The 26875-nt window shown below is 42.8% G+C and overlaps 1 protein-coding gene across 1 annotated transcript in view; it reads right to left on the bottom strand.

Moving 5' to 3' along the window:
- Positions 1 to 223: 223 nt before the first annotated feature.
- Positions 224 to 26875, bottom strand: part of SNX20 (sorting nexin 20) — a 31960-nt gene continuing 5308 nt past the window's right edge. Inside the window, exons 3-4 of the mRNA XM_063438791.1 lie at positions 18569 to 18720; positions 224 to 970 (exon numbers count right to left, since the gene is read on the bottom strand). Coding sequence (XP_063294861.1) covers positions 296 to 970; positions 18569 to 18720 — 827 coding nt within the window. The 3' untranslated portion in view covers positions 224 to 295. The remainder of the gene's footprint in view (positions 971 to 18568; positions 18721 to 26875) is intronic.

Below are 26875 nucleotides of genomic sequence, written 5' to 3'. Positions count from 1 at the left end.
AGAAGACAATTTAAAAGTAAATTACAGGTGCATTGTGATTTTAATACAGTGATCTGCAGTTGGTACATATTTTGTCACTCACCTAATGGAATATGGAATGTACTAACAGAAGTATCCCTATGATCATTAACAATTCTTTTTAATTCTTGTTTGCTTTATTTTTAACATTTATTTACAGTGTTCTTATGGATTGAGCTCACTGATGCTCTTTGTGTCTTAGAGACAAACTAAATGTACCTTTTGCTGGGTGAATACCTTGATATTATTATTCTTAATTCTGTCAATTCTCTTCAAATTACTCAATGCACTCCTGTACTGCCAACTCCTTTAATGAAACAGACATATGTTCAATGTTTTTTACCTTTCTTTCCTCTTTCTCCAAGCGTTCCCTTAAAGACATAAAATCCTTGCCAATCTTATAGGCCAATGAAATCAATGTGTCTAGCAGTGGAACATAATATCTATGCCCAGTGTGTTTCTCTAGAATTGTCAGTGCTTTCATTCCCACTTCATAAGCTTTATCTAGATTGTCCATATCTTTATGGCAAACCACAAGCGCACACATCGATGGAACTACTACAGCGGGGCAATGCAAGGTTAACCGTTCCTTTAGACACACAACTTGATGAAAGAGTTCTGTTGCTCTCCCATATTCGCCTCCTCGAAGACAGCTGTAACCTTCTTCTTCTTCTGGTTTGGTAAAGAACTCCATGAATTTCTTGGATTTTCTTACACAGGATATGGTGTAGAGTTCTGCCAAGTAGTCTTTAAGAGCCAAAATCCTCTTTCTGATAAGTTCCTCTGTCAAATTTCCCATCAATATTTTTTTGGGAAACAAAACATCTTCCATTTCTTCTTTAAAGTCTTTTAGCAAGTTCCGGTGAAGTTTCTCAAAGTCCGAGTATCTCCTTTCGATAAAAACTTTATTTTCATCAAAACTTCCAGTTGAAACAATGATAATTTTGTATACCTGGACAGTAAAATAAGTTGTTGAAAAGTCATTCTTAGGTGGGCTTTACAGTTAACCACAGCAATAATTACTATCCTACAATATAAATAGAGAGCATGTGAATATTTTTATAGTATTCTTATTACATAGGAATACATAAAGAATGAAAACGGAAATTTTGAAAATCACACTTGTAATACATACATTGTCTGTGGTGACAAATAAATACAATATGGTGTAGGCAACGTTTGGCACTCCAGATATTGTGGACTACATCTACTATGCTTTTGCCAGCATTATAGATGTGAGAGCATTGTGGGACATGTAGTCCACACCATCTGGAGTGTTGAAGGTTGCCTACCCCTGCACTACATTATTTAGTATTTAACATTGTTCCTGAATAAGAAATCTCAATTTGTTTTGTTTTTGAATTATGCATGTCACTACATATAAAATGGACTGTCTCATCCCGTTTTTATTAGTATGCTTATCACTATATGTAATATATATGTATGTGGAAGGTGCGATGAATAATATTAACTATAGAAATCCACTCTTTGTTTTATCCTGTCTTAGCCAGGGCCGGACTGGGGACACGAAGCAGCCCTGGAAAAAAAATCTATGGCAGCCCCATAAGTAATTGTGCTATGTAGTGTGTGTTATATAACACACACTACTATGTAGTGTGTGTTATATAACACACACTACATAGCATAAATACACACACACACACATATCTATATATACACACACCGGTAATATATTTATTATTGGAATATTTATTTTTCAATTCAAAATATTAGTCCTTTTAGGGTAATTAAATTATACAGTAAAGCATACTCACATGCAGACACAGACAATCTTACTGATGCACACAAATAGGCTCATTGACAGACAGTCTCAATGACACACACATACAAGGTTACTGGTACACACACAAATTTAGTACAGACAAACTCTGATACACACACAAGCTTACTGTAGACAAGCTCACTGCACACACATGCTCACCACAGACAGGAGCAGACACACCCATGCTCCCTACAGACAAGCTCACTAACACACACACAATCCATACAGACAAGCTCACTGACACACATACAAGCTCACTCACTAACCGGCAGATAGCCACACACTCACACAGGCAGATAGTCATACACACACAGGCAGACAGTCATACATACACACAGAGGCAGACAGTCACACACACAGGCAGACAGACAGTCATACATACACACAGAGGCAGACAGTCACACACACACACAGGCAGTGTCACACACACAGGCAGAAAGACAGTCATACATACACACAGAGGCAGACAGACACACACACACAGGCAGACAGTCATACATACACACAGAGGCAGACAGTCACACACACACACACACAAAGGCAGACATTCACACACACACACACACACAAAGGCAGACAGTCATACACACACACAGAGGCAGACAGTCACACACACACACACACGGAGACAGTCATACATACACACAGAGGCAGACAGTCACACACACACACAAAAAGTCACACACACAGACAGTGTCACACACACAGGCAGACAGACAGTCATACATACACACAGAGGCAGACAGTCACACACACAGGCAGACAGACAGTCATACATACACACAGAGGCAGACAGTCACACACACACACAGGCAGTGTCACACACACAGGCAGAAAGACAGTCATACATACACACAGAGGCAGACAGACACACACACACAGGCAGACAGTCATACATACACACAGAGGCAGACAGTCACACACACACACACACACACACACACAAAGGCAGACATTCACACACACACACACAGACACACACACAAAGGCAGACAGTCATACACACACACAGAGGCAGACAGTCACACACACACACACGGAGACAGTCATACATACGCACAGAGGCAGACAGTCACACACACACACAAACAGTCACACACACAGACAGTGTCACACACACAGGCAGACAGGCAGTCATACATACACACAGAGGCAGACAGTCACACACACACAGACAGTGTCACACACACAGGCAGACATACAGTCATACATACACACAGAGGCAGACAGTCACACACACACACACACACAGGCAGGCAGACAGCCATACATACACACAGAGGCAGACAGTCACACACACACACACACACACACAAACACAGACAGTCATACATACACACAGAGGCAGACAGTCACACACACACACACACACACACACAAACACAGACAGTCATACATACACACAGAGGCAGACAGTCACACACACAGACAGTGTGACACACACAGGAAAACAGACAGTCATACATACACACAGAGGCAGACAGTCACACACACACACACAGACAGTGCCACACACACAGGCAGACAGACAGTCATACATACACACAGAGGCAGACAGTCACACACACACACACAGACAGTGTCACACACACACAGACAGTGTCACACACACCGGCAGACAGACAGTCATACATACACACAAAGGCAGACAGTCACACACACACACAGCCAGTGTCACACACACACACAGGCAGACAGACAGTCATACATACACACAGAGGTAGACAGTCACACACACACACACACACAGATAGTGTCACACACGCACAGGCAGTCACACACAGACCTGCTTCTTACATTCACATCCCTTGGAGCTCCTGGAGTCTGGTTGTTGGGGAAGCAGGGACTCCTTCCTGCTTCCCATGCTGTATTAACCAGGGCCCCGGCCGCACGATAAGCCCCGCCCCGCCACACGGTAAGCCCCACCCCCGCCGCATGCTAGCTCCGCCCCCACCGCAATTTTAAAAAAAAAATTTTTTACTGATCCCGGCCGGCCATGTGTGAGCTGTGCTGGCCGTCTGGCTTCCCCTGCTCCCATGGGGCCCTGTGCGGCCGCAGAGCTCACACATAGCCGGCTGGGATCAAAGGAGCCTGAGCAATGATTAGGGCTGTCAGCCCAGCCCCAGGTGCCGCGGCCCACCGGGAAATTTACCGGTATCCCGGTGGGCCAGTCCGGCCCTGGTCTTAGCTCCATGTCAGTCATTGTTCTAAGCTTTGTCATGTGCACCTGGCAGTCAGAATAGAGAAAATGTACATAGACGAGTAGATGCGCGTGCGCATTCAGCCGAATGGGAGGAGAGGAGGAGGATCGGAGGAGGAGAGCTCCCCGTCCGGCGCTGGAGAAAGGTAAGTTTTAACCCCTTTCCTCTCCCCAGAGCCAGGCAGGAGGGGGTCCCTAAGGGTGGGGGCACCCTCAGGGCACTATAGTGCCAGGAAAACGAGTATGTTTTCCTGGCACTATAGTGGTCCTTTAAGCCCTGCAGCTGAAAACAGTGCAATTCTGCAGAGTAAAGCCAGCAAGACCATCTGATTGGTGCAGTGCAACGTTTTGTCGAGCATGCACACTAGTCTCTCAATGCTTTGCCTATGGGAAAGCAGTGGATTGACTGAGATCATCGTTCTTAATGACTCAATGCCATGCAGGTGGGGACGGTGTGAAGACCAGGGTTCAAGGGTGATAAGATAAATAAAACTACTTTTTTCTCTGTGGTTGGTGGATGGTCACCTAAAGGCCCACCCGGAAACTACAGCCTTAAGAATGTACATTGGTATTCCTAATGCTATAGGAATACCAAGTTGTACTTGAACACAAGTTGTACTTGGTGTTCAATGTTTTATTCAATGATGCAAATTCAACAAAAGTTACAGTAACATTTACAGTAAAGGAACAACTTATAGGTTGTCAGAGGCTTTGAAAAACATCTGTCTAGTTATTTTATCTATTAAGGAGATTGGGCCTTTTTCGAAAAATGGATTGGGTGTCTTTTGGTCTAAATATATAAGGAATTAAAACACTCTGTCGGACGGAGGCTTGGGCAATGTATTGCGAGCACAGGGCTAAACTGCAGCCAGGATTCACACTCTTTTACAGCCCTCCAAATTTGGACAAATAACAAGGAAGTGGAATTGCTCATTATCTCACCAACAGCAAATGGGCCAGGCTTTGGGTGCTGGCAGGGTCCTGGTTTTCATGAAGCCAAAAAAAGGTTTGCTGGACAACTGAAACAACCCTTGCATTAAAAAAGCTACAATATGCTAACCTGTGGTGGTCATGATTTTTTTAGGGTCCCTTTAATACATTTTTGCGGGTCCCTTTAATAAATCTAATAGTGAAGTATTGCAAAATATTCACCATCCAATCCCAATGTAAAAACAAGTAAAAACAAGCAACTTCTACTTTGTCATTCTTTAATAAAATTTGGATAACTGGTCAACAACATTTGGTAATGCCCCCTGACTTAATAGTTTGTCAGACAAGTTAATATCATCTAGCAGGCTGTTTGAGTTTTATGGATGGAATTTGATATTATATGCACTTTTACAGTCCTTTGTAAATAAACCCAGCATTGTGAATCATCTTAATTTAAGGGGTTAAACAATGCTTTTTCAATAAGAACATATATAGAAGGAGGTTTGCGATTTGCTTGGATACAAAATGCTGAGTTTTTGATATACATGTTTTATTTATAGTTTAACTTGTTTTAGGATATTGGTATCAGGCCCGGATTGGCCATCAAATGCCTGGTGGGCTGTGATGGCCAAGGCCGACAGGGGGAGATCTCCCCTGCCGGCCCATGCAGAACCAGCATTATCAAAGATCTCCCTCACTGGCCCTCAGGCAGTGAAAGTTGGCCACCGGCTCGGGAGGACCTGGAAGCTCTGGCTTGCAGCTCAGCCGGGTTCCCCTCGTGAGGTCAGAGCGTTGCCACAGTTACCATGTCAACACAGACTAGAGTTCACTCGTCACTAGGATCACCAGGGATGGCAGCAGGGCCCCCCCTCACAGTCAAAAGGTAAGAAGGAATGTTTTTACAATGTTTTTTTAATTAAAATAAAAACATATATTTACATTTATTATATCTCCCCCCACACACACACAATACCTCCACACATTTTTACACACACATCACCCTCTCTCACACACAGCACCCCCACACACACAGCACCTCTCACAAACATATGCACCACTCTCACACCAACATCTTGTCTAAAATAAGGTCACCAAAACTGTTTATCAAGGAGAAAACTGGTTTTCTTGATTCCAGGATGGCTGGCTGATTTATTATCGTGGCATAACGCTAGGATCCCTTTGAGCAAGGCCAAAGGGACGAACAATCTATCCCGTGGGGTCTGACTGGGTGCTTCTGTTTGTGATTATGTTAGAGACTTAATGAGATCCGAACCTATGTTTAATTAAAAAAAAAAACAAGCCTCTGAAGTCGGGTTCTCCTATGAAACGCGTAAGGCAGCTGAAACTGAGAGGAGGAGTAACAAGTGGATACATTCTTGCGATCATCCCTGCAGTCTGAAAGATCTCGGACCCAGCATCTGTACCTTTCCGTGAGACTACAGCTCACCCCTGATGTGAGGTCAGAGGCGGAGCATACAAGAACTCACAAGCCGTCCTCAACGGCTATCTGGACAGAGACAACAAACTCCAAACACAATCTACATCCATCCTGGTCTGGACAGCAGGTTTTATTGCTTATTCCACTTGATACTTAACAGACTGTTTACCTGCCTCATATTTTCATCAATATTTTTTATATACTTCATATGTTTATTAATTTGTAAGATTTCAATAAATTTATTGTTTTACCAAGTGACCTATTTTTAAAGGATTGTGATATTATCACTAATCATATATTGAGCAATTAGTTCCTTATACTAGCTTGCTCTTGTTTATTTCTCTGGACTGCTACTCTATCTTTTGTTGACCAAAGTAGATTAAGCCATAAGTACTATTAACCGTACGTTGTCTTTACAAGCAGGGTCTAGATTACTTATGCTATAAATTCTGTTTCTATGTTTGAGGATTTGAGACTATTCTGATTTAAAGTGGAATTATTGGACAGATTTTCTGGACTTGTCTAATATATGTTGCAGTATCTCCACTATTTTGGATCTATTTATTGGACTTGCTATTATATGTCTGAACACCCATAACATCAGACAGCATCCATTTGTGTGTATCTATCTATTCTACCATTTATGGTCATATTCATTTCTGCTTTCTACTTATCATAGCAGACAGTGCAATTTTATATTCTTAATTTTAATATTGTATTATTTAAGGTCATATCCATTTTCAGTTTTATTCCAATACCTACTCTCTCTGTTCTAGCTCCTGGAAACTCCAACTCTACTAGTGTATGGTTTTTCACTATACCTATAGGATCAGGTGAAATACTTATTTTCCAGTTTCTGAGCTCAAACACTCTCTATTCTTATTCCCTCTACTCCCTCTGCTGTACTCACTTTTGTGAATACCAGAACATTGTACTTGCTATGTTTAATTAAGTTACAGTTACTATTTTCGCTTTAGGAATGATTGATGCGACTTCAGCACAGTTCTAATTGACGGAATAAGGCGTCTGCTTTGGTGTTGTTAGTTCCTGGTCTATATGTAAGCACAAAGTTAAACTGAGAGAAAAACAAAGACCAATGTGGCTGTCTAGCTGTTAGTCTCTTGGCTTTGCTCATGTAGGACAGTTTTTTATGATCGGTCAGGACAGGATAGTTACAGGCAGGTGCGTACCTGGAGCATTTGGCACCCGGGGCGGATCCTATATTTTGTACCCCCTCCCCACTCCCCTACCCCACTACCCTTAAAAATTAAAAAAAAAAAAAATGTTATGTCATTAGCACTGAGCAGTGTTTTTATTTGTATGTAAAGGGAGTGCAGAATTATTAGGCAAATGAGTATTTTGACCACATCATCCTCTTTATGCATGTTGTCTTACTCCAAGCTATATAGGCTCGAAAGCCTACTACCAATTAAGCATATTAGGTGATGTGCATCTCTGTAATGAGAAGGGGTGTGGTCTAATGACATCAACACCCTATATCAGGTGTGCATAATTATTAGGCAACTTCCTTTCCTTTGGCAAAATGGGTCAAAAGAAGGACTTGACAGGCTCAGAAAAGTCAAAAATAGTGAGATATCTTGCAGAGGGATGCAGCACTCTTAAAATTGCAAAGCTTCTGAAGCGTGATCATCGAACAATCAAGCGTTTCATTCAAAATAGTCAACAGTGTCAAAAGAAGCGTGTGGAGAAACCAAGGCGCAAAATAACTGCCCATGAACTGAGAAAAGTCAAGCGTGCAGCTGCCAAGATGCCACTTGCCACCAGTTTGGCCATATTTCAGAGCTGCAACATCACTGGAGTGCCCAAATGCACAAGGTGTGCAATACTCAGAGACATGGCCAAGGTAAGAAAGGCTGAAAGACGACCACCACTGAACAAGACACACAAGCTGAAACGTCAAGACTGGGCCAAGAAATATCTCAAGACTGATTTTTCTAAGGTTTTATGGACTGATGAAATGAGAGTGAGTCTTGATGGGCAGATGGATGGATTGGTAAAGGGCAGAGAGCTCCAGTCTGACTCAGACGCCAGCAAGGTGGACGTGGAGTACTGGTTTGGGCTGGTATCATCAAAGATGAGCTTGTGGGGCCTTTTCGGGTTGAGGATGGAGTCAAGCTCAACTCCCAGTTTCTGGAAGACACCTTCTTCAAGCAGTGGTACAGGAAGAAGTCTGCATCCTTCAAGAAAAACATGATTTTCATGCAGGACAATGCTCCATCACACGCGTCCAAGTTTCCACAGCGTGGCTGTCAAGAAAGGGTATAAAAGAAGAAAATCTAATGACATGGCCTCCTTGTTCACCTGATCTGAACCCCATTGAGAACCTGTGGTCCATCATCAAATGTGAGATTTACAAGGAAGGAAAACAGTACACCTCTCTGAACAGTGTCTGGGAGGCTGTGGTTGCTGCTGCACACAATGTTGATGGTGAACAGATCAAAACACTGACAGAATCCATGGATGGCAGGCTTTTGAGTGTCCTTGCAAAGAAAGGTGGCTATATTGGTCACTGATTTGTTTTTGTTATGTTTTTGAATGTCAGAAATGTATATTTGTGAATGTTGAGATGTTATATTGGTTTCACTGGTAAAAATAAATAATTGAAATGGGTATATATTTGTTTTTTGTTAAGTTGCCTAATAATTATGCACAGTAATAGTCACCTGCACACACAGATATCCCCCTAAAATAGCTATAACTAAAAACAAACTACAAACTACTTCCAAAAATATTCAGCTTTGATATTAATGAGTTTTTTGGGTTCATTGAGAACATGGTTGTTGTTCAATAATAAAATGAATCCTCAAAAATACAACTTGCCTAATAATTCTGCACTCCCTGTATTTAGCACCAAGCACTGTTTGTGTGTTTGAATGTAAGCATGTTTTTGTATTAAGTATGTGTGAGTGAATGTACGGGTGTGTTTGCACGTATTGGCATTTGAATGCAGGAGTGCATTTTTTAGTGTGGTTTTTGAATATGGTGTTGTGGTATTATGTAGGGTTGACATTTGGATGCAGGGTTGTATTTGTGTGTAGTGTAGGCGAAATGCTGAGATGTATGCACATATACATACATACATACATACATACATACATACATACATATACACACACTGGCACTCATACAAAGACACATAGGTACACACATGCAGTTACATAGAAAGAGTCATACACAGACAAACACTGGCACATACAGATAGACATAGATAACAACACACACACATACAGACACAGAGAGAGACACAGGCACAGACACACATACAGATAGAGACACACACATACAGACACATTGATACAAACACAGACACACAAACAGATACACAGACACACACTGACACATGCAGATACACATATACCAACACACATACATGTGTCTGTGTGTGTTTGTATAGTGAATGCACTGTGTGTGCTTGTATAGTGGATAATGGTGTGAGGGAAGGGGTGATGGTGGGGGGTTAGGTGAGAGGGAGCTCAGGATGGGGGGTGAGGATGAGAGGGAGGGGGTGATTGTGAGAGGGGGTAATTGTGAAAGGGAGGGGGGTGATGAGGAGAGGGAGGGTGGGTGATTGTGAGAGGGAGGGGGGATGGGTGATGGTGTAGGGGGGTGAAGTGAGAGGGAGCTCAGGGAGGGGGGGTGAGGATGAGAGGGAGGGGGTCATAGTGAGAGGGGGGGTGATTGTAAGAGGGATGGGGTGATGAGAGGGGGGTGATGAGGAGAGGGAGAAGAGTGATTGTGAGAGGGAGGGGGTGATGAGGAGAGGGAGGGGGTGATTGTGAGAGGGAGGGGGGGTGATGAGGAGAGGGAGGGGGTGATGAGGAGAGGGAGGGGGTGATGAGGAGAGGGAGGGGGTGATTGTGAGAGGGAGGGTGGGTGATTGTGTGAGGGAGGGGTGGGTGATGGGGGGTGAAGTGAGAGGGTGCTCAGGGAGGGGGGTGAGGGTGAGAGGGAGGGGGTCATATTGAGAGGGGGGTGATTGTGAGAGGAGGGGTGATTGTGAGAGGGAGGGGGTGATTGTGAGAGGGAAGGGGTGATGGTGAGAGGGAGGGTGGGTGATTGTGAGAGGGAGGGGGTGGGTGATGGTGTGAAGTGAGAGGGAGCTCAGGGAGGGGGGTGAGAAGAGGGGGGTGATTGTGAGAGGGAGGGGGTGATGAGGAGAGGGAGGGTGATTGATTGTAAGAGGGAGGGGTGGGTGATGGTGTGGGGGGTGAAGTGAGAGGGAGCTCAGGGAGGGGGGGTGAGTATGAGAGGGAGGGGGAGTGATGAGGTGAGGGGGGGTGATTGTGAGAGGGAGAGGGGTGATTGTGAGAGGGAGAGGGGTGGGTGATGGTGTGGGGGGGTGAAGTGAGAGGGAGCTCAGGGAGGGGGGATGAGGATGAGGGGGGGTGATGAGGAGAGGGGGTGATTGTGAGAGGGGGGTGATGAGGAGAGGGGGGTGATTGTGAGAGGGAGGGGGTGACTAAAAAAATTACCTTAAATCCCTGGTGGTCCAGTGGGGGCTGCCTGGTGGTCCGGTGGGGTCCCTGGTGGTCCAGGGGCCCTCATTTCTGGTCTGCAGCTCCGCAGAGCTTCAGACCATGGATCTCGTGAGACCCAATCAGAGCGTTGCCGTGGTAACCCACGGCAACGCTCTGATTGGGCAGTGCTCGCGAGACACGTGGTCTGCAGCTGCGGAGCTGCAGACCGCCGGTCTTGGCGATGGGCGCAGGAGGGGCATTGCAGTCTGCCCCGGGCACCCCCCTAGTGAGTGGCACCCAGGGCGGACCGCCCCCCCCCCCCCCCCCCCTTAGTATGCCACTGGTTACAGGGATGGTCGTACCTTCCAACAAGTGACGCCATTCCTTAAGAGCCAATACAATGTCTAAGAGCTCCCTATCTCCTATCTCATAATTCTTCTTTCCTAGAGAAGAATCCACAAGGATGTAAGGGTTGGTCAGGAGATAGACATTGGGAGAGAATTGCTCCTATACCTGTATCAGATGCATCTACCTCCGAAAGAGAAGGGTCTGGGTGAACCAGAATAGGGGCTGACGCAAATTCAGCCTTTAGGGTGTCAAAGGTGGCAAGTGCCTCCGGAGTCCGTACCTGATTAGTTCTCCCCTTATTGGTCATGTTAGTGATAGGTGGTAGTATGGAGGGAAAACCCCTTGATAAACCTCCTGTAATAATTAGAAAATCCTATGAAATGTTGGATGGCCTTTAAGTCTGTGGGCAGGGGCCAGCTGCGGATGGCTTTTAGCTTCTTCGGGTCCATTTCAAAACCAGACTCCGTAATTACATAGCCCAAGAAATTCACCTGTTCCTGATCAAATAGACATTTCTATAAGCCATTGTTCAACAATTTACTTAGGACCTTTCTCACATGTCTATGATGGGTTTCAAGATCTGGGGAATAAATCAGTATATCGTCTAAGTAAACGATAATTAATTCATGCAGGTATTCTTTCAGTACGTCATTTATCAGGTCCTGGAAGATGGCGGGAGCATTGCATAGACCAAAAGGCATAACCGTGTATTCATAATGCCCATTTCTAGTATTAAAAGCCATCTTCCATTCATCCCCTTCTTTGATCCTCACCAATTTATATGCACCACATAGGTCTAATTTGGTGAAGATTCTGGAACCTTTCAACCGGTCGAATAGTTCTGTAATCAGGGGGATAGGATAGACATTACGTACAGTAATCTTATTAAACCCCCTGTAGTCAATACAGGGCCTGAGATCACCCTCCCTTTTTGTCACACATGTCATGTATCCTGAAGGGGTTAATGTATTCCTTCAATATTCTCTTTAAGAGAGAGAGGATAAACCGTGCCTCTAGGTGGCATTGTCCCTGGTAACCATTCTATAGCACAATTACAACCATAATTGTACTTTTTTATTTATTTATTTATCATTTAAGTTGTGCAAAAGAGATAGACAAGCTTACAATGCCACCAGAACAGATGTAGGTATTCCATTAAAAACCATAACATCATGGCATGTGATAGAACTGCACATTTTTTCATTAAAGAACAGTCTAGGTAAGCATCTCTAGCTGTAGGTTAGAAAACATGCATTTTAATTATGGCAGATCAGAGGCAGGGCCAGCGCCAGCATACCCAGGTGGAGATGGAAATAAGGTAAGTTTTCTTACCTTTTAAGGGGTCTAAGGTGGGACAAGCCACATAAATTGTGCTTTTAACACTATAAGGTCAGGAATTCATGTTAGTGTTCCTTTAACTGCATGTGGTACTGTTTGGCCCAGGATCAAGCTGCAGACCCTCCAGCCCCATGTGGAGGTGCAGCGCCATCGGCGGCCCTCAAAGGCAACAAATCGTTGTTGCATATTGTTAACACAGGCTTGATGGCCATGACGGGTACAGGAACTGCTGAGCTTTCGCCTAGCTAAGTGTGGAGGATGTCTCATTGCTCTTCCCACTTTACAAATGGGCCAGCCACAGGAACTCTCGCTGAGTCGCCATAATGATGGGAGGAAAGTTGCATCTGCGATCTTCTAGTTCCGGCGTTAACTTTCAGTTTCTATCTCAGATGCTGCAGGAACGCAGCACATAGCTTGTCACAGTGGACCAGGAATCTGCTAAATGGTCGTGCCTGGACGGCTGGGCAATCAGGAATCATATCAATGCAGGCTGCCACCATTTTAGGTAAGGTGTCAGGCTTCATGTGTCTCTATACTCAAAGCAAGAGGTGGTGGACCGGGATGACTCCCACTTGTCCAGGGGGGGGGGGGAGGGGAGGAGGGATATGCAGGACCCGACAGGACTTCGAGGCTGGGAGATGGGCTGCGTCAACCACCAGGCCACAATGATTGTAACCCATGTCAGATGCTATGAGGAGTTTTGCAATGCACCAACTCAGGGTATGCATCAAACCTGGTCAACCCGGCTAATAAACAAGAAAAAGGGCTTTAAGTCAGCTGTGTGCTCAGGGCTCTGGGTTGATGTGACTTCTCCGCATGGGGGTCAGGCTCTGTCCCCTACATAATTTAAATGTTTAAGTCTGTCTGCAAATGAATCTATGCACAAAATGATTGTGCCATGACATGTTTCTATGCTAGCTTAGCCTAGCTATGCATTTCTTGCTTCGAAAAAACGTTATGCTAATATTTTTTAGATCGAGTAGTGCTTGGTAGTAAAGTGGGTAACAAAGAATGGGGCAGCACCTATATTTTTTGTATCTGGGCTATCATTGAGTATATTTCTGACATCTGTTACATTGCGCTCTGTTATTCCATAAGAAGACGACATAGAAACTGTACAACATCAATTAACATAGAGTATAAGTGAACTAGATTTGTTTTGCTAGGTTTGTTTAAAATTCTATCAGATATCACACAGTTTTACAATATTGCGCAAAAAGTTTATTGGATCAACAGTATGTTGCTTACTTTTTTGTACTTAAACCATTTCAGTTAAGATTTTATAAGCAGCCATCACTGACCAGAAGCACATTTTGTAAATAGGTATAAAGTGTTGATTTCCACTTTTGGAAAGTTTAGGGTGTTAAAAAATTATAACAAGGCAGCCCCATAGACATTTATAATAATTAAACTGCTAATACAGAAGATATTTCTGCCAGTTCTCCATATTTTCTAGGGACAGTCCCTAAATGTAGCTATCAGTCATAACATCTCATTGTACCAGCATATGTTTCATGTGTGAGATTTTTCTGTCAGAGCACTTTGGAGCAATTGTCACAATTTTTTATTTTTTTTTTCTAGCAGATTTTTGTTAATTAGTTTTTTTTTTTTTTTTTTCAAGAGTTGCATTGCGTACTATGGATATTAATTGGCCTTTTTTGGGGACTGAAGATAAGATTTACAAAAAAGAAAACGTTTGATGGTAAGATTTATTTATTTACGTTTACAAGTATTAGTTTGATGCCCCACTCACCTTAATAATAATGAGTTTATATATATTTTTGTTATGGTTATCGGGCGGCTAGGGGCTTTTGATTTCCTTGGTGCTGTGGATCATTACACTAATTGAGGGACGCACAATGGCATGTCCACCCACAATGTATAATTACTTAGAGTCCCACTCACCACCCTTGGCTGGGGACTTGGAAGAGGGACACTAGGGCCCCCGAAGCGGTTCCGCGCAGTAGCCCTAACCTTCTGACCATGGGTGGGGGTAGGGAGCATATTAGGAAACCCCTTTACTGTATGTTATACAGCTGCAATCTGTCCTTCTTCCCTAATTTTGCTAATAATTATATTTTGAATAATTTTCTGCTAAAAAATACTTGCTTTTTGTTTTAACATGTACCCACTGTGTATTGAAAAGTTTCTACTGTCCTTTTTGTTATATTTAATGTTAATGCTTTTACAAAGTAATTGGCCATGGATGATCTACCCACCACCAATAATTTAATTTAAAGTCCTCTACACAATGCTTATGGTCCCCCTGTTATTTTACAGACTGCTCAGTTGCTAGTTTTAAATTTTTAGTAGACCCCCACTTGCCGTAAGTTGAAAACCTCCCTTATGGCAATGCTGGGATGATTGACCCCCATAAGTTTTTTTTGTTTTTTTTAACGCTCTTATGTTTTGTTCTGTTTTGTTTTTACCAGCATGTGCTGGCCATTCAACACAAAATTTACTATTTTGGCACAGAGGATTTTCAACTATTTGCCAACTGACTGTTAGCACTGCCAGTGAGCAAATAGTTTGAATTAAAAAAAAAAAATAAAGTCTTGTGGAAAGCTATACCTAATGCTGGCTCATTTAAGTCTTGTTTGCAAAATCCAGACATTGTTATAGCATGAACAATGTCCAGATTTTGGAGTCCGATTAGCCCCATACACAGCTGAATGGTATTGCCCCATTCTATATGGGGACAGATAAACTTTAGTGAATAGCATTTAGTGAATAATCTTATTCTCCAAAATATGAGCAGATGCTTTACAAATACAAAATGGCAGGGTGGCTATACCAATTTTGACCTATATATACACACCTATATTTACAATATATAGATAACAATTCACAAATTGCCAGAGAATACTTTGTGTTACTGATCTACATGTTTTGGGTATTCTAGTATTCTTTTTTAACAATTACAATAAATGTTTTAAAGGGTATCCGTGATTTCAATTATTATATTTTTTGGATATCAGTGACTTAGTATATATTTTGTTTTCACTTTTTTTGACTTAATCAGTTATCTGTTTAGAATGACTTCAAATGCCAAATCTTTAGAAGTAGTAAAAGAGTAAAAGTAGTAAAAGAGCAGGGGGGGGGGGGGGGCGCAAAAATCAGAATTCACTGCCTCTGGCTGGGGACTCGGATTTTTCAAATGACCTGTCTCCCTGTAGCCTGGGAAGTCTGCCAGCCCCTTGTGTTGAGAATTCTTCCAGGACCGCTGGGGAGTCTGGGAGAAGTGCAGAAGTCACGCCCCTAGTCTTGATATGATTAGGAGAGGCCGACTTTACTGCATACTCCAGATCCTGTCCTACCCTTCCTTGGCCAAACGCAAGCCTCAGGGAGGGGGGAAATACACTTTTTTTATTTTTTAAGTTTTTATTTTTTAGCCCCCTCCCCAGCCAGTTCCCCCATTCCTCAGCCCCTGCCCCCGTTCCTCAACCCCGGTCCACTTATCTTCCTTGTCCCCCTACTCAGCCCCTGTCCCCCTTCCTCAGCCCCTGTCCCCCTACCTCAGCCCCCGTCCTCCGACTCAGCCACCGTCACCCTTCCTTGGCCCTTGTCCTTCTTCCTCAGCCCCTGTCCCCCAGTCCCCCTTCCCCATGCCCCCACCACAGTCCCCATACCCTCACTACAGCCCCATAACATCCCCACCACAGCCCCTCTCCCTTAATTGCAACCCATATAACCCACACCACAGCCCCTTTCAATCTACTTCAGCCCCTATAACCCCACTACATTTCCTAACCCCCAATTACAGCCCATACCCTCCACTACAGCCCCTATTCCCCCACTACATCCCCTAGCCCCCTACTACATCCCCTAACTTCTTAATTACAGCCACTAAAACCCACTACCAGTGCCATTCCCAAAATTAGGCTCTGGGTCTGCCCCTGCTCTGTATGCCTGTATCTGTATGACTATAAACCTGTGTGTGTGTGTATGTCTTTGTATGCCTGTGTCTAAATGTCTCTGTTTGTGTCTGTATGTCTGTGTTTGTATGACATTGTACCTGTATGTATAGATTGTATGGCTGAGTGCCTGTATTTGTTTGATTGTGTGACTGCATATCTCTGTGGCTGAGTGCCTGTATGGTTGTGTGTTGCTATGTATCTATGGCTATATCGCATGGAAAAAGACACAAAATGCGCCGAGGGGGGAGAGCCACAGAAAGTGGCTGGGTGGGAGTAAAGAGACATGAAACAATAATGGGGGGAGACACACAAAGGGGCTGGGGAAAGAAACATACACAAAGGGGGTTAAAAGAGACACACAAGAGGGTGTAAGGCATGGTAGAGGGGGGATAAAATACGCTAAAGAGGGTAAGAAAATCAAAAGGGGGGTTACAAGACACACAGGTGAAGACCCTTTTTTTTTATAGGTGGGTGTGGCAAAATGCCCTGTATACACACACACAGACTGCCTCCACTACAAACATTCTGCACCCTTGTGGGTGGACTCTTGGTAGACCCTGTGGGCGGGCCTAGACCTGAAACTGTGTAAGGGGCAGCCATCTTGGGACAACTGAAAGTGGAGGCCATCACTTAGTAGATTTAGCTAGCCGAGAACGGTTATGGTTTGCTCTTGGTTGGGCACAGGGGCAGCGCTACCAGCTCCCTCCTTGTAATAAATAACCATTCCTATCCCCCCCCCACATTAAAACCTATGAAAGTCGCTATGACCCCCATATTAATAAAAGGGAGGTTAAATACTGCAGCATGCTGCGAGTATGGGGCATGTCGCCTAAACACTAAATATAAATCAGTATGGGGGTCACTATGATCCCCATAGTGATTAAAGGGATGTAAATCAGCTATTGCTGCCCAGTCACTAGTGCAATAAGGGGGGACCTGGCACAGGTTTAATCCTGCCACATGCCCCTACCTGTGCCCGGTACCCCCTGTGTAGTAGGGGCATGTCGCCTAAACAGCGAGCAGCCAGTGGCTGCTCCCTGTCATTTAAAACTGAATTTAAAAATAAGTATCTTATATAGAAGTGATGGAGAGCTATGGTAAGAGTATGTGTAACCAATAGTTATAGCAAAAACTATAACAATGTTGCAATATGAAAAAGGAGCTATTTAGATCGGTAACACAATAAGGCTGTACTATTGAGCTAAATAGCTACTTTTTTACACATACTCTTACCGTAGCTCTATCACTTCTATATAAGATACACTTAAATATCCAGTTTTAAATGACAGCGAGCAGCCAGTGGAAGTATAAGTTTACAGAGAGGGTAGTGGATGCATGGAATAGCCTTCCATCTGAAGTGGTAGAGGTTAACACAGTGAAGGAGTTTAAGCATGCGTGGGATAGTCATAAGGCTATCCTAACTATAAGATAAGACCAGGGACTAATGAAAGTATTTAGAAAATTGGGCAGACTAGATGGGCCGAATGGTTCTTATCTGCCATCACATTCTATTTTATGACATGCCATATTACTCCTCTTCTTAAGAAGTTATATGTTTTTGGATTGTAGCACTCATATAGGGGTCCTTTTCCCTACTGCCATTGGAAATGTGTTTATTCTCTAAACCATTTTCTATCTATATTATATTACTAATTATTACTATTTGGTATTTATATAGTGACCACATATTCCACAATGCTCTACCATGTAGAGGGGATAAAGACAAATAATGAACACATACTGATATATACGGAACAGAGGACCATCAGTAAATCCTGATTTACAAAAAAATTGCTTCTTGCTTATTTTTCTGTTGATTTTTATGAGTACTATTCCTTTAGCACTTCATTATTTCTTAAAAGTGGATCAAATAAATAATGCATTGCTTGAATTCTGATAAATCTCTGCACCTCAACGTATTATGGGTCCTAGTAAATATAAATGTATAGCTCTTTTACAACCTTTGCCGTTAAATAAATATCTGAGGTCTGAAAATAAATAATGACTTTAAAAGTTCATTCTGGTAAGGTGACTCCGTGTCTTCAATTCGTACAAAGTAACTCTGTCGTGTGTGTGTGTGCATGGTCTTTTTTTTTTTATGTGATTGGATTGCCGTACCACAAACTTGGACAGGAAATCCTCAGCAATGCGGGTGGACGGGATTTCAAAGAGAAGTTTCACTGGTTTTCTTTCATGTTTCTCCTTTAACCAATATAACTGAAGCTCCTTTGTAGTCATGAGGTAATGATGACATGGGGAAGAAATGGAACCTGGAAGAAGTAAAAAAATAAAAAATAAAAAATCACGAATCTTTTTTCAGAATCAGGTTTTCTGCAGAGTCAACGTGGCTCACTAACTACTTTGATTTAAGCAAAAAAAAAAAAAAAATGATCTCAATAAAACTTCCCAGGAACTATTCTCACTGGTTAGTTCCAAATAAGGTTCAGAACTCATCGTTTCTTAGTTCCACTGGGACTATATATAAAGACTTTCTAAAGACATTGTGGTTTTGACATTTCAAGCAATAATATTTTCATTGACTATCTCTATTAAGTCGCCAATAAAATACAGTGCAATATTTAAGATTTCCTATTATACTTTGTAGGTGAGTTTTATTTTCTTGATACATTTGGGATTTACATGACAGGTTTTTTTTGTTTTTTTTAAGTTTGTTTTTATTAAATTATTAAATTATTTCTTTCATATAAAGGATTTTACCATAAACGGTCAGGGTAATATACTAAACACTGGATTTTGTTTAGTGAAAATGCCCAAATTCTGACCACAATGGTAATTCTCATATTTACTAAAGGCAAATAAGGTGGGAATTTGGTCCAGCTGAGCGAATCTGCGGCAAAAACCCGATTCGCAAAAAAAAAAAAACGATGGAAACAATGATCGCGCAAGGGTTCCATGCAGAAAAGGCTTCAAAGCAGATAAAACCTTTATAAGGGGTTTTGCACTCTTTGAATTATTATTAGAGCACTCTGATTGGCTTCTAAGCCAACCTAGCAGACAGCTCTTACAGGCAAGTCTCACTTCTTTCGAGACTTGCCATGGGAATATTCTCCCCTATCCCTGGTATATGGATTTGGGACCTTTCTAGCGACAGGATAGCAATGGCTGCCAAGTCACTAATTTTAAAACAATTTTGAGATATACCCCAACCAGTCACACAGGGATGTTTAAAATCTGACCTTTACTAATATGGAGATCTTAACAACCACCATAGGGTTATTTTATTTTTAGACTTTTTTTTATGTGGTTGCCTGGGTAGCAGGTGCTGACCAGCTATTATATCATTAACCCTTGCAATGCCAAAATGTTTCAACTATTTGCCCACTGGATACTAGCGAGCAAATGGTTTAAATGTTTTTTTTTAAATGCGGAACAATAGTTGAACCATTTGGGTCAGGGTTTCTGCCTGTCTGAAATCTGAAACAAATTCATGTTAAATCAAATCCTGAACTGCAAATTCCAGACATTGTTAAATAGTGTAAACAGTGTCCTGATTTTGCAGTGAATAATCCTGTGAGTCTTTTGCATTTAACCTTGTCTAAAAATGCATACTGCTATTGCTTTGCCAGAATTACATTTTTTAGCATTTTTACTCTTAATGCACCTATAGTGTTTCGGTTTTTGTTTTCTATCTGCTCTCAGTGGATGTCATTTTTTCCCTATACAGTCCATTGTGAATAAATAGAATACCTGATAGATCCTCATACTGGTCTGGCATGTATTGGATAAGAGTAATATACTGTAACGAAAACATACCCAGTCATTCTAGTCTTTCCACATCCCAAATGGAACACACCCCTTGTTCAGTTTGTTCAGCTATAATGGATTTTTTCTACAAATGTATGTCTAAGGGGCAGATATATCAAAGCAAAGCAGGTATTACATGTTGAAACACGTTCTATTTAGGTCTTTGGTTGTTGGGGGGACAAATTAGGGGTGTACTTAAAGGAACACTATAGTGTCAGGAATATAAAACTGTATTCATAACGCTATAATGTCCTTCTGCCTCCGCGCCTCCCCCCCCTTAACACTTACCCTTTTAACACTTACCTTAAATTCAGCGCAGAGGTCTCTCGGTCCTGGCTCCATCTCCTACAGAGCGGTCAGACCGAGGGAGGACCTAATGTGCATGCACATTAGAACTGCCCTTGGAAAGTATTGAATCAATGTTTTCCTATGGGATTTTGAAGATGCTGGACATCCTCATGCAACCTCATGAAAATGCAGGAAATGCATCTAGTAGCTATCTGGAAGACAGTCACTAGAGCCTGTTTTAACCCTGCAATGTAAACATTGCAGTTTCTCTGAAGGGTTAAGGGGGCAGGAACACTGCACCAAGACCTCTTCAAAGTGTCAATTTAAACAAATATTAGATTTAAAGGGACACTATAGTTACCCAGACCACTTCAGCTCAATGAAGTGGTCTGGGTGTCAGGTCCCTCTAGGGTTAACCCTGCCTGTCTGAGAAACTGCTATGTTTACATATGGGGTTAAGCCAGCCTCTAGTGGCTGTCTTCCGGAGAGCCACTAGAGGCGCATCGGCAATGATTGAGGAGAGGTATGGGAGCCCGGCGGGGGAAAAGGGTGAGTAGCTGAAGGGGTTTTTCAGTGCCGCGGGAGGGGGACCCTGAGGGTGGGGGCACCCTCAGGGTACTATAGTGTCAAGAAAACTAAGCAGTTTTCCTGACACTATAGTGTCCCTTTAATTAAAGAAAAAGGAAGGAGAGAGAGAGATTGTTGTAAACTAGGATATGACACAAATGTTGCTAAATTTATTCAAGTTACTTTGTATTAGTAGCATTTTCTTGGATTGAGCTGGTTGGGAAGACTAAGGAGTGACATTCACTTGTCCCCAGTTCATGGCAATGATTTACTTCTTTCAACCTGTACTTTTAGATAATTTTATACTTTTAGATAATTAATTATGTTTATATTGTTTCAGCAATTATTATATTGTAGTTGTTTGTTCATCGCCAATATACTCATAGATCTGATGTGGTGGATTTACCATCAAGTTATTTTTTTCTTTACATATTTTTCATTTTGTAAGCTGGTTGGTCATATTGTGTGCGCATTTTTTTTTTAATTTTATTTTTTTCAAATTTTTTATTTGTTTTTATAGATTAATATAAGTTTATGGAACTAATTAAATATGTATCTTTGAGGCCGAGTGGGAAACTATTTAACAAGTTGGTGAATATGTCCCTATTCTGTTTGGCAAATATAAAGTTTAAATGCCTTGATTTTTACCTTTGATCTATTTAAAAGACAATCAGACACTGCACCCACTGTATAGAAAATTCCTTTCATTGACCTTTAGTGTGATGTATTTATTTATATCTAAAGAGTTTTGGATTTCTTCCTGGTGGTTCCTTACAGAGCCCTGGTGGCTCCTCACAGCTCACCAGACAGAAAGGCCTGCGGCTGAACCAAAAGCCCACCGTTTCTGAGGGACCTGAAAAAAAGGCTGTAAACTTTACTCAAATCCAGCATCAGTTTAAGCCCCCAGTGCTGTTCTTCCGTCCAATTTCCTAGTGCAGACACTTCCATCCAATTTCATCACTGCCAACAGTTGGTCCAATCAAATGCTTCTAAAAGAGAAGCATTTGATTGAATCGTTCTGTTGGCTCAGAGTGCACTCTAATTTTTTAAATCCCATATGCCGGGGGTGTATTTAGCCCAAGGTATAAAAGTGATTATAACTCTTGATGTTCAGTGTTTCAATCAGCATTTCCAATATTAAATAATTTGAGCAACTTATCCACAAATAATAAATTGAGGCCTAAATGTGATGGGTGTCAGGGTACCTGTAGTCTCTACCCCTGAGACGGGTAGAGACTTAGACGTTTTTCCATCCAGACGGCATGATTCTCCCGTTCCTCGCGGTCCCCTCGCGCATGTAAACGCCGGCAGCGAGAGAACTATGCCTTTTTGTAACGTGACGCTCAATAGTCAACGTCATGACGCTATTCTAGCCCGACCTGTCAGTCAAATCCCGGACACGAATCAGGTCTCGGCGGAGGCGTGATTAGTCTCTAGAACCAGGGTATTTAAGGGAGCTCTCAGCATTTGCTCATTGCCCTGTCGTGGTTCTAGCCAGCCTAGTCACACAGTGCTCTTGTATTCTCTTGTCTTTTGGTTCTGACCCGGCTTTGTTATTACTTACCTGTCTTCTCTGTTATCCTTGACCCGGCTTGTCTCTCGCTTACCTGTCTTCTCGTTCCCTCGACCTCGGCTTGTCCCTGACCATTCTATACGTAGTTTTACGTTAAGTCCGGCCATTCTAAGGTCCGGTATACGTATCTGCTACTCTTTGTACTCTGCGTGTTGGATCCCTGTCCCGATCCTGACATTACGACAGGGCCAATGGATCCTGCAGGTACAAACTGTCAGCTTGGTTCTCCTGATCCTAGGTTTGACGCCATGGATCATAGAATGGATCAGATGGCACTGGCACTACAGGCGTTACTATCACGTCCTAATAATCCACCTGAGGAGATGCGTAATACTTCTATTCCTCCTGTGAGTTCAGGGCTAGAGGTAGCCACTATAGGTGCTTCTACCCGAGTTACCCCACCTGTACGTTATGCTGGTTCTCCTGAAAGGTGTCGTGGCTTTTTGAACCAGATCAGTATCCATTTCGAGCTACAACCCCGTTCCTACCCTACTGATAGGGCAAAGGTGGGATTTATTATCACCTTACTCATTGAGAAGGCTCTGAGATGGGCTAATCCCTTGTGGGAGAATGATAATCCGTTAGTCTATAACTATAATGCCTTTGTAGCTGCTTTTAGAAGAACTTTTGACCCCCCTGGCAGAAAGGTCAATGCAGCTAGATTACTGTTGCGCCTTAGACAAGAGAACCGAACACTTGTGGATTACGCACTAGAGTTCAGGTCTTTGGCGGCAGAGGTTAAGTGGAATGAACAGGCTTATATAGACGTATTTTTAAACGGATTATCCGATGTAATACTTGACGAGGTAGCGACGAGAGAGCTTCCCGAGAATTTGGAGGACTTAATTTCCTTTATCTCCCGCATTGACGAACGTCTAAGAGAGAGGCAGAACACTCGAGATAGAACCGGTAGACCTTCCTTTAGACTAGCTCCTTCATTTCAAAGTCCTGAAACCAAAACTCCACAGTTTCCAGAACCTATGCAGATAGGCCTTACTCGCCTCTCAGAAGAGGAGAGACAGTACAGGAGAAGGGAGGGACTGTGTATGTATTGTGGAGTCAGAGGTCACTTACGTTTGAATTGTCCCAATCGCCCGGGAAACGCTCGCACCTAAGTTTCTCTAGAGGACAGGCCTTGGGTGTTTCTATTTTGTCCTCTACTCATAACTACAAAGAACACAGGCTTCTATTACCCGTCTCTTTAACTTGGGAGAAGGGAACTTTAGAGACTGTGGCATTGATAGACTCCGGAGCTGCTGAGAGCTTTATCGACCAAGTTTTTCTCACCAAACACGCTATCCCATCCCAGTTAAGGAAGACACCTTTGGCTGTTGAGGCCATAGATGGTAGACCTTTAGTTGAGCCTGTGATTTTCCGGGAGACCACACATCTTAACTTAACTACTGGTATTCTACACAAGGAGGAGATATCTCTACTACTCATTTCATCTCCTTCTGTTCCCATAGTCCTGGGATACTCATGGCTGAAGAGACATAACCCCATTATAGATTGGAAATCAGGGGAAATAGTCTCGTGGGGTCAGGGTTGTCAAGAGAGATGTTTAAAGAGAGTGTCACCCCTTTGTATTGTTAACACACTTAATAAATCTACCGACTCTACTAAAGTACAGATACCATCCTTGTATCTAGATTTAAAGGCGGTATTTGACAAAGGAAAGGCTGATACCTTACCACCACACAGGCCTTTTGATTGCAAAATTAATTTACTTCCTGGTACTATGCCTCCCAGGGGCCATGTATACCCTTTGTCTACGAATGAGAACTTAGTCTTAGAGGAGTATATTCGTGAGAACCTAGACAAAGGGTTCATTAGGAGATCCTCCTCCCCTGCTGGGGCTGGATTTTTTTTTGTTAAAAGGAAGGATGGTTCTTTAAGACCTTGCATTGACTACCGAGGTTTGAACAAGATAACCATTAGAAATGCCTATCCGATCCCCTTGATCACCGAGCTTTTTGATCGATTAAAGGGTTCCAAGATTTTCACTAAGTTAGACCTCAGAGGTGCTTATAACTTGGTGAGAATTCAGCAGGGACACGAGTGGAAGACTGCGTTCAATACTCGTTATGGGCACTATGAGTATACTGTAATGCCTTTTGGTCTCTGTAATGCCCCGGCGGTATTTCAGGATCTTATTAATGAAGTTCTTAGGGAGTTTCAGCATGACTGTGTTATTGTATACCTCGATGATATACTTATACATTCCAGGGATATTGAGACTCACCACGGACAGGTCAGAAGGGTTTTGCACAAACTTCTTCAACATGGCTTGTACTGCAAATTAGAGAAATGTAGCTTTGACCAATCCCAGACTACCTTTCTTGGTTACGTGATTTCTGGAGAGGGGTTTGAAATGGATCCGGAGAAACTCCAGTCCATTTTAGATTGGCCTTTACCTAAGGGTCTCAAGGCCATTCAGAGATTTATTGGTTTCTCTAATTATTACAGACGTTTCATTAAGGGTTACTCCTCTATTATTGCTCCTATCACCAATATGACCAGACAAGGGGCAGACACTAAGAATTGGTCTACTGAAGCACTTCTGGCTTTTAAGACTCTCAAGGAGCTGTTTGCTTCCGCACCAATTTTAGTTCACCCTGATACTACTCTACCTTTCCTACTCGAAGTTGACGCTTCTGAGACAGGTATAGATGCCATCCTGTCCCAAAGGTTGGGTGTGGATAAACCATTACATCCATGTGGGTATTTTTCCAAAAAATTATCGGGTACTGAGAGCAGATATGACATTGGTGACAGGGAACTCCTAGCGGTTATCATGGCTTTAAAGGAGTGGAGACATCTATTGGAGGGGACTTTGCATCCTGTTACCATTTTGACGGATCATAAAAACTTATCCTATATTGGGGAGGCTAAACGATTATCATCTAGACAGGCCCGTTGGTCTAAATTCCTCACTCACTTCAATTACATACTCACATATAGGCCTGGTTCTAAGAATTCTAAAGCTGATGCCTTGTCTCGCCAACATGAACCTTCTGCCATATCTGAGACGGTTTTATCCTCTATAGTACCTAAGTGTAATATCATCGCTAACACAACTCTCAAAATCCATTCTCCGCTTCTGGATCAGATCAGGAGCTTGCAGCATCTGGCACCTAGACTGACTCCTGCATCTAGACACTTCGTTCCTCCTGAACTCCAACTGGAGCTCTTACAGTGTCTTCACGAGAGTAAGGTGGCTGGTCATCCGGGCGTTCGCAAAACATATTCCTTGATCTCTAAGGATTTCTGGTGGCCTTCTTTACGGAGGGATTTTAAGGATTTTATCGGAGCCTGTGAGGTCTGTACTAAGACTAAACTACCTCATTCGCTTCCTTGTGGTCTCTTACATCCCCTGGAAGTTCCAGAAAAACCTTGGTCCTGTTTGGCGATGGATTTTATTGTGGATTTGCCTGTTTCGAAAAAGCACACTGTTATTCTCACAGTGGTGGATAGGTTTACCAAGATGGCTCATTTCGTGCCTTTACCTAAACTTCCGACTTCACCTGAATTAGCGGAGATTTTTGCTAAAGAGATCTTTCGCTTACATGGGATACCTTCCGAGATTACTTCTGATAGAGGTTCCCAGTTTGTTTCACGTTTCTGGAGATCATTCTGTTCTCAACTAGGCATTAAATAGAATTTTTCTTCTGCTTATCACCCTCAGTCTAACGGAGCCGCTGAACGTACCAATCAAAAGATTGAACAATATCTGCGTTGTTTTGTTTCTGAACACCAGGACGATTGGGTCGGTCTGATTCCTTGGGCAGAGTTCGCACACAATAATCTTGTTTGCGATTCAACTCGCTCTAGCCCCTTTTTCATGAATTATTGTTTTCATCCTTCCATTCTTCCGTCGGTTCCTTCTTCCCAGGGGGTACCGTCGGTTGATACTCATGTTGCCAATCTGAAGAAGTTGTGGGATCAGACTCGACAAATTCTCCTACATAATTCTATACTGTATAAAAAACACGCTGACAAACGCAGAAGGCCAGCTCCTAGTTTTGTCCCTGGTGATAGGGTATGGTTGAGTACTAGAAACATTCGTTTGAAAGTACCGTCTATGAAATTCGCTCCTCGCTACATTGGACCCTATAGGATCCTGAATCGAATTAATCCTGTTGCGTATCGCCTAGCGCTCCCCTCTGCCTTACGTATTCCTAATTCCTTTCATGTTTCCTTGCTAAAACCCCTGGTCTGTAACAGATTCTCCT

Source organism: Pelobates fuscus, chromosome 12 (assembly GCF_036172605.1).
Source record: "Pelobates fuscus isolate aPelFus1 chromosome 12, aPelFus1.pri, whole genome shotgun sequence".
In the NCBI taxonomy this organism is placed as follows: Eukaryota; Metazoa; Chordata; class Amphibia; order Anura; family Pelobatidae; genus Pelobates; species Pelobates fuscus.
Note: the sequence above shows the minus strand (reverse complement) of the source record. Positions and strands in the feature narration are given on the sequence as shown.